The 9642-nt window shown below is 37.5% G+C and overlaps 1 protein-coding gene across 1 annotated transcript; it reads right to left on the bottom strand.

The window, feature by feature from the left end:
* Nucleotides 1-2583: 2583 nt before the first annotated feature.
* On the bottom strand, nucleotides 2584-8889 carry LOC127753115 (inositol-tetrakisphosphate 1-kinase 1). Its single transcript, XM_052278584.1, has 10 exons — nucleotides 8368-8889; nucleotides 5764-5845; nucleotides 5535-5567; nucleotides 5311-5431; nucleotides 4767-4859; nucleotides 4449-4568; nucleotides 4171-4347; nucleotides 3679-3734; nucleotides 3521-3605; nucleotides 2584-2983 (listed from the first exon to the last, which is right to left on the bottom strand). The coding sequence occupies exons 1-10, from the start codon at nucleotides 8568-8570 to the stop codon at nucleotides 2889-2891; spliced, it is 1065 nt and encodes a 354-aa protein (XP_052134544.1). The 5' UTR covers nucleotides 8571-8889; the 3' UTR covers nucleotides 2584-2888.
* Nucleotides 8890-9642: the final 753 nt, after the last annotated feature.

Genomic DNA, 9642 nt, shown 5'->3' on the forward strand with positions numbered 1-9642 from the left:
TTTCAGACAAAAGGGATGGATCGGAGAGAAAAATTCTGATATTCCCAGATATATGAGTATGGCCTGCAGTTCCTGTGGGCCTGCAAATGATTTATACCATCTCAACAACTTTTTTTTCTTTAAGTTCACAAAAAAAAAGAAAGAAAAGAAAAGCAACACTTCATCTATTGATCGATCCCTAACACGCATCATCGTCACTTTAATTCTTGGTGGTTTCTACAAGCTAAGTGTTCTTGGTGGTCCATATGCTCTACAAAGTGTTCCAAACAATATAATATAATTATTGGTTAATCCCAAGAATAGAACATATAAATACCTTCAAATGATATGTACCTCTTGTTGGATATAGCACTTCAAATCTACATGTACTCAAACTAGCTTGATCTGGATTAAAAATATATACTAGCTAGTATATGTTTTCTAAGAAATATATATAATGGAATTAACCTGCACAAGTTGATTAGTTAATAGGTTTGAGATTCCTTATGTCTTGCAGCAAGTAAGCAAGGCAATGATTGATAATAGCAACCTATCATTAGGTGCAAATCTTTCTGCTTGGCTTGTGTCCGTAAGCAGAAGCAATAGTGGGGGCTATTAGGAAATTCAGAGAGCATGCAGGCCCGGCAGAACAACCATACCTCCACTTTGCTTTGCATTGCATTGCTGCAATAACATATGACTAAGACCAATCATTTGGGCATTTTCAAAGTATTCATAATATGTGGTTTTCAGAAAGTGACTTTGGCTTCTCATTAAAAAAAAGGGAGAAAGGGACTCCTGATAGCATTCATTTGTTTGTTTCAACCATTGTTTCTTCTTCTTTTGTTATCAAAACTTGACCTAAGGACCTATTGCACGCTCGATCACTCACTACCTAAAAGGTATGTGTGTGACCAAACATTCAGTGTTTCTTTTCATTTCTTTTCTCTCTTTTTTTTAAGAGAGTGAGAGAGAGAGAACCAAACATTCATCAGTTGGAGACGTTGAACTTTAGAAATGGCCGGTTTGATGTCTACTACATATCATACATCTTCTCCTTTGGAAAAAAAAAAGAAAAGGCATGTGTTGACTTGTGGATTGTGCGGTGGAGAGCGCTATTCATTAGGTGAAGTAATCACAAAGGTCATGATTAACTCCATTAGTTAGTTCTGAGATAAGTTCATTGCGTAATGTGTACAGATAAATTATGTGATCTTGACCAAACATGATAATGTTCTGAGAGCTTTCTTTCAGCTTGTGATATGCATTTCAATGCGGAAAAAGGCATGAGCCGATAATTTATTATATGATCCAGTTATCAACTTGTGTGATTCTGTCCAATAAGTTTGGAATTATCATGGTAACCTTGTCTACACAAATGCTGATGCTTCACCGTAATATACTCTCCATTCCAAAATATAAAGATTTCTATGTTGTTTAGCAAGTACAAAGGTTAGGTCGAAAGAAATCTTTTGTCACTTCAGTTGTTAACTTTAAAATTTTGAATTACTTAGATCCTTTTTCTAAGCATATAATTGATTGTGGAATCATGGAAATGATGGAATTTATGGAATATTGGAATCAACAGAGAAATGCTTATATTATGGCATAGAAATTCTCTCCCTTCCCATGAGATAGCAATCGGCTATATCGCATTGAATTGCTCATGGTATGTGAATGGGATTGACAGTCAGGAAGAGATAATAATTCTTAATTTACAGGATGAGGCCAGATGAACGTAATGCTCTCTTATCTGAAAACGACCCCACCAGTAATCAACCGTGATGTGAAGGAAACATTCTTGCTTTCACTAGCTGATTAAGACCGTGCATGTAGGTTTTGTGATGCAAGGATATGTATGGGTGCCATCCTGAATGACAGCATTCTCAGCAGATTTTGGCTACTCTATTAGACATGTTCAATGGCAAAGACGGGTATGGTCTCTTAAACAATATAAGATTATTTAGAGACCATGTTTTTACAATAGTTGAGACAACAAAGGTTCTAATCATTAACTTAAAAAATATTTCTTTTGTTAATATTCTTTCCATATTTATATCCTCATGCAACCATATTTCCATATTATAGTGACTAAGAGTCGTTGTTAAGCTATTGTCATGCATAACAACGATGTTTTGTCTCTCCTCTTTCTCTTTCCTCCATGTCAACAAGTATTCCTAATTAGCAACGCTAAGAGACCACTATTAACAACCATTGTACATGCCCTTATAGGAGTACTAGTCTATTTACTTTCTGTAGCTTCTTCAAAAGAAAAGGTCGGATTTATTTCTATTATAAAAAAAAAGGTGTATTTAGTTTCTAGCTGAAACACAAGAGTGAGAAGAACATGCTCACCAGATGAAGATTCCGATTCCCGTTTGGCTTGGGCTTTTCTCAACATTGCATTTGGAGGATGGACGATGGGCCAGAAGATGTGAACTTACATCAAAGCCTCAATCAACAGTTCCATCATATACGATATGACAATCCAGAGATAAAACTCATATTAGACTGCAGAAGCGACGAATCCATCAGCATTCAGCAATTCAGCGTTCAGAGCAAATAAAAACAGCACCAGCACGCAACAGATAGAGCTCATCGAAATGGGCAATCACATCATTTTGTTGAAAAGCTTCAGGCTGGAACTCAGTGAACGATTTACACAGGTTGGGCACGGAGAGACCGAACCTTTTTTCTCTTTCCCTTTTTTTGTTTGTTCTTAATATCGTCCTGGCACTAAGCAGCCTTTTTTTTTTTTTGAACTGCTCGTCAGGCATCTGCCTCAAAGCTAACATCTCCTTGACCTGTACAAACTGAAAAAAAAAAAAAATCTATCTAAGCTGCCAGCTAACATTGGTGGCATTTTGTTGTCAATGGTATCACTCTCGGCTGGATATATTCTCTACACTTCAGCTCCCGCTTAAACGCCTCTTGTACTTGTTTTGCACAAGGCTGAGTAGGAAGTCAATGAATATATGCTCATAGCCTGGCATTTTCCCATATCCTGCAGGATTTGAAGTACAACAATCATATAACATGATCTTGAGGATATATGACGTGCTGGTAGCAAAAAGAAAGTGACCCAATAGAGTAACTAATTCCAGTCATGTTAAATGAAGTTAAAACTCCCCACAAAAAAAAAAAAAAAGAAGTTAAAAACTGATGCCCATCTCAGTACAATGGCAGTCATGTCAATCTCTATGCTCTACGTATGCACATATCCACCCAGGAGGAACTTCCACAGATATAAGCATATGCATGTACAATGCATGAGCATGACCTGCTGACACCGCTATGCTTAGCTTCAACGCAAAAAATGGCTATAGCATAATCCAATCTACAGATCGGTGTAAATCTTCCAAGTAATTAATACAATGTTACCCTTAGCAGGTATGCAAACGACAGCTATATTCTATGGTAACACAATCGAATCATTGGTAAACTGTCCAGAAAATAGTAGAGCATTCATGGTGGCAGAGCATTAGAAAACTGCACAGAGCACCCCCTACTTGACCACACACAACACAAGAATGTGACTCACCAGGAAAATAGTTGATGTCAATGACATAGTACCGATCCTTTCTTCCATGCTCTCTAATCATATCGAAGTTAAACAGTCTAAGACCCTGAAATATTTTACAGTTAGGTATAACAAATGATAAACCAGATATTGTTAACATGAATGGGATTTACTCATACCAGTCTGCGCCGAAGCTCCCTCCCAAGTTTCTCTAGAAGCGGCTTTGGAGGAAGTTCTGTCATTTTATGGCATTTTGCTCAGTAACATAAATATGTTTATAATTTGATAATTGGAAAGTTGGTATTCGGTCAGACTAAACAACTTTAACAATTGAGTTGTTTATTTCCCTGGAGAACCACCAGGGAGCTGCACTAGTTGATATTTTTAGTAGACAGATTTAGCAGATAGCTTATTCATCAGACTAAAATACAGGCTTATTAGCCCGAAAGGACTCTTATCATGCCCATGAAGCAAGCAACTTGGAATAGTTTAGACCAAACTAAAAGGAAACATTAGGTATGTGCCACTCTAAAGTTGCAAACTGAGATATGCCATTGATTTCCTGTTCTCTACATGCCACTCCAAACTCCCAAATTTGTAAGGTTTGGAAATATGCCACTATACACCCAATATGGAATAATAAAGGTCTGACAGCAACACAGAAGGCTCACCAGCAATAGAAGGGTCAACTTCTGCATCTTCTGCAGTATTTGTAGCACAGGAAACTCTCGGAAAACGGAAGATGCCATCATTGTTTTCCAGATCATAGATGTTTACATCAGGAAGAGAAAATCGGCGAACAACACGTATTGTTTCACCAACAACATATACCTTAAATAAGATCCCACCTGTACAACAAAAAACTCAGCACTTCAATATCCACATTTGAGGAAGTGTTAGGACAGATAAAAGATTTGGAAACAAGAATTGAACATGATAAATAAGTTACCATGATTGACAAATTCCTGGAGAACCAGAGGAGGATCAAGCATTGACAAGGATGTCTCCACATATGCAAGAGATAGTTCATGGGATTTCGATGTTCCATCAACTACCAATGGTTTGGCAACTGTATATAGAGTACTATTCTCATCAGAATCATGCCAGAATTTTGCCATCCAATTTTTAACAGATTTGATGAAATGAATTGGAAATTGATAACCTAGAATTCCTCTATATATATTCCTCAAAAAGAAGACTTAGTGACATAGATAGTGTGCTCTAATTTTAAGGTTGAGCATGGATGTAGAATAATTGTATAACTCACCCAAGGGCAACGTTAGTCCAGCCTTGGCAACTGCAGATGGTATAGACAATGGGTCTTTCATGATAACCAGCTGTCGTGGAGTGCAAACCTCACCTGCATTGGTTGATTGGTTGAACACAAGAAATAACAAACAAAAGGCTATGCATTTTTCTTGGTAGAGGAGGTATGTAATTTTCAGACATAAGCCAGTATTAAGATTTGCAGTTTACATTTTTAGAAATGCTAAGAAACTACTTTGCAAATTCAGGAAAGCAGTGCAATATAACAAAGACTTATCTGTTTTTACAGTTCCACCAAATTTCATGGATAATTACATAATGTGGGTATTAATATAATGCTCTCTTCTTATCCCCTATTTTTGTACTGTGAGCGAAGGTTCTTTGAAGGATCAGTATTACTGTTCTACATGGTAATCTCATGCGTACAAGAGTTAAATCACAACATTAACTTGGACTAAAGTGAATAGTAAGAACATTGAAACTATAACACAATCTCTTCGATACCATATGAGTACCAACATTCAATAATTATATGCAAAACTTACCATAGGCATTTGATAAGTTCAAATCAGCAACTTCTTGAAGCATTGACTGGCGATTGTGCAAATGTTGAATAGCATTAGGTGGATCAAGGACAGTTACTTCTGGATGTTCTTCACGATAATCCTTCAAGAAGATGAAAAAGGTCAACAAGGACAAAAATGAATTGAAGAGTGTTTACTCTTTCTTTGATCGAATCAAAGTTTTTGCTTTGGTGCTCAAGGACTACCTCCAAAACTTGCTGCCACTCCTTGTCAGTAAGCTGATAAAAAAGGGAAATCAATCAGAAAAAAAATTATATCTTAGGCAGCATGGCATATACAGGAAAAAGTTTTTAACATATCTGATAAGATTAAGGCAGTGACAAAAGGCACAATATGGTTGTTTAACAAAACCTAACTAATATATGGCATACTGTTTTTGATTTCATGCATGCAAAGAGAGGCATGAGGACTAACCTTGTGCAATATAATATCAAACGGGCCTTGTTCAGAGAGAGGACGAGTCTCATCAATTGATACAAAATGAATGCTCTTCTTCCTGAAGGAAAAGGGTTAACAGTTTAAGGAAACTTGCAAAAATTTAACATAAAGAAAAAACCTAATGCGAACACAGTGTACTGTTCATAACAATGTAAGCTTGTAGTCTATAAGAAAATAGTAGGAATAGTTTCAAAGGAATGAGGTGTGATTATTTCAGGCAGCTTCAAGCTTTTTCTTGTGTTAGCTAAGAAATGCATTGGATCGTACTGTAGTTACTATTGATGAAAGGATTTACTTTTGACAAAGGAGCACAGGTTATCCCTGGGCAGCGGGATATAATCCAGATAAAGGAAATGCTTAAACTAAACTAAGACAACTTATGAAACACAATTGAAGAATCGACGGTTTTTCTTCTCAGAAACACAGGAGAATTGTGCTTCATTTCAGCAAGAAGAAAGAAAACTTACAAAGGAGGAATCAAGAGGACCATATAAGAAACCACACTCCCAAAAGTAAGAAACATGCCACACACAAAGTGTTGACCAGATCACCCAGAAATAGACTAACCATCCGGAGCAAGTGACCATATGAGAAGCTCATAGAGCGCATCGGCTCCAGCTAAATATGAAAAGTTAGTTTTATTTACTCTACCTCTGTTTAATATTGGCTTTCTGGGAAGACATTGAATACAACTTGAATACCAAGGAAAAATTTTGTAGCAACATAAACTCTCAAACCTTCCTCCTAGACAGTAGCATTAATCAACCAGTTGTTTAAGAAGCTAAGAGAGATGATGTTATTAAGCAAAGGGAGGAACAGAATAAATACCCCAGAAACAACATAGCTGTAAAATGATTAAATAAACAGCATCAACACAGTTTTATTGAGAAGTAGTCGCCCCTACCCATTGTTTTGAACAACATCCTATAATGCCAATGTAGCACTCAGGTATATGTTATCACTGGCATCAGCATATTGTCTAGTGTAGCATCTTTGTAGTTTGTTGGCTTGGAACCACATGGCAATTCCCCTGATTTTGCATTTTAGTATATCTAATAAAAAATAGTGTATCGATTTTATATTCTGGAATATCGATATTTTACTATGTGATCTGTTGATTCAATCGCAAATGTAGCCAAGTATACCATCCCAACTAAAGGCATACACTTGTCAGAACACCTCACTACTTCTCTACTGCTACATCTTACCCAAACACCACTAACATTTTTGTTCCCAAGAGGCTACAGGTAGGGGGGAAAAACATCTGGATGTCATCAATTGTTGTGGTAAAGCGAACTCTATTTTCTTTACAACACATCATGAGCTTGTGTATAATACTGACAACAGCTTTAATCTTTGAGCTAACACCTGACTTTAAATTCATTCCAGAATTTTTTACTGTGTTTTGGAAGCATTGAAAACTTGATCACTTCAAGTCTTCAACAAACAAAATATGATGCTTTAAAACTATTGCAGACAAAAAGGCATTTTGTAGGGTCCTTGAAATCTAACCTTTTAAATGGCAAAGGAGACTATTAATGTATAAATCATCTGATAATATTTATGAATAAATGCTTCCTATAAAATATCAAAGGAGACTACCAGTAAATCTAGAAGAATAAAATCTCTCTTTTTTTTTCTGAAGAGAGTCATGGTTCACCAACCAGGAAAAAAGTACACTTCCTATGCTGCAAGCCTGCAACTACAAAACAGGAACCTATCATTTTCATGGATTCTATGCTGGAAGAGAATGTATCAATGCATAGTCAAGTCAACATGTGCATACTATAGTTAAATTCAGGTCAAGCTGATTCACGGAAGTAAATTATACTTTGGTGACTGATCTGATTTTTTTTCCCTCAGGCCGTTTCAAAGACCTGAGAGGTGTTTATCCCCAAGAATATTCCAATCCCATATACCAACCGTAGGATAGACGGATCGCATATTAAAGAAATGCCAACATTTCCAAGTTGACAAGGAGATAAGCTATCACAAGCAGTCAACAACACAACAGAAACGTAACTGAGACTAGTGATTAGTACAGGACATATAATTAAGACGCCAACCTCCCAGTTTCCCTCCCTCCCTCCAGAAGTAGTAAGATAATACTGAGACCAATTGTAGCTACCATCTGTCTCACATGCATAAGAGCCACTCTCACTATCCACTAAACTCCCACAACATAATAATAACTAACTCACCAATTTAATCAGTACTTACAGATTCAGCCAACAGCAGTGATTACATTCCCATTTCAGATAAGATAAATCAAGTTAGACTCTAATTAAATCGCTTCCCTGTTCTTGCCTCACAATACTAAAACACAATCTGACCGTGGATCCATCACAAATGCACATGCCATCTGATGCACTGAAATTAAGCACCATTAGGCCTTAAAGAAGCGTACTAGGAGGGCTTCTCTTCGGTTCAGAATAAATAAATAAATAAATAAATAAATAAAAAGAATAGACCATTTTTCTTTTTATTGTCATGAAATCCCCCCACAAGACGAAGACGCCTCCTCCGAGAGCCACAGAAAAGATTCCAAATTTGACGCGGGATCACAACTAAAGAAGTTACCTGGCGAGCGAGAGCAGCTTGGGCTGGAGGAAGCTCTTCACCTTCTTCTTGGTCAGGGCGTAGCCCACCACCAGCCGCTGCCCCGCCACCGCAACCACGGCGGCAGTGGCGGCGGCGGTCGGCGGCGGAGACAGCGGCATCAGGTCCGGCGCCTCCTCCACCTCCCGCTCCTTGTCTTCCGACGCCTCCTCGTGCACCCTCATCCCGACGAACCCTAACCCTAATCCAACCAAGAATGGCGACGAGAAGGCCACAAAGAAACACCTCAAGAAACACAAAATCGAGAGAGAGAAAGAGAAAACAAAAACTGGGGGGCGATTGCTGGAGAGGATGAATTCGCGAATTGAGAAGATTGGGGATGAAGGATTTTTGGATGGATTTGGGGAGAAAAATTTTTGCGAAGTTTGGGGGTATTTTTTTTAATTATTTTTGTGAGGTTTAATGGCGGAGAGGAGAGGAGGAAGAGAAGAAGAGCGGGAGGGTAGTATTTGTAGACGAACAGCCCTTTCTTTCTTTGTTTGTTGCTTCCAGCTACGGATTCTCTGTACCCCCTTCTGCTGCTTACTCACCAAAAGTAACTAAATACAAACCTGTTGGTGGCAAAAAGCTCGAAACTCTTGCCTCGGATCAGCTGGATCCGGATCCAAGTCGAGATAGACTTTAAGCTTATAGTGTAAGCTTTTGTCTCGTTAAAGTTATCATCTATGACTCACCCAACAAAAGTGTAAAACAAATATATTGGTTCTATATGTAAACTACAAAATAGCTAACCATTTCCTACTTATCTAAGGAATATAAAGACTCATCTTTAATCATGATATGTTGATGGTATAGTCGTGGACAAAAACATTTGTTTGTTTTTTTAACTACACCTAATATAACAATGTCTTTTTCTTACAGATGATTGATTAAGATTTTAGCATACACTTGTGTATTCGCGGTCGCTATACTCAAGCCACGGGAAGGGTTGAGGATTTTTCAGATCAATGTTGGTACATTCTTTGCAGAAACTTTCAAAATTTACAATATTCTAGAACAACCAAGAACACACTATCGAATGGTCAAATAACTATCATACTCACTTGTTCTTGCCAACAGCTGAGCCATCTCATTAGTATTACGGTTTGTATGAAGAAATGAAATTGAAACAAAGTTTCTTACCAAAGACTTGATATCTGGAACAATAGGACATTTACAATCTTTGCATAATATTCACTCTTTGGATTAGCTTCAATCAATTAGATGAAAAATCACCTATGAAAACCTTCATCATAG

Source organism: Oryza glaberrima, chromosome 10, assembly GCF_000147395.1.
Source record: "Oryza glaberrima chromosome 10, OglaRS2, whole genome shotgun sequence".
Taxonomy (NCBI): domain Eukaryota; kingdom Viridiplantae; phylum Streptophyta; class Magnoliopsida; order Poales; family Poaceae; genus Oryza; species Oryza glaberrima.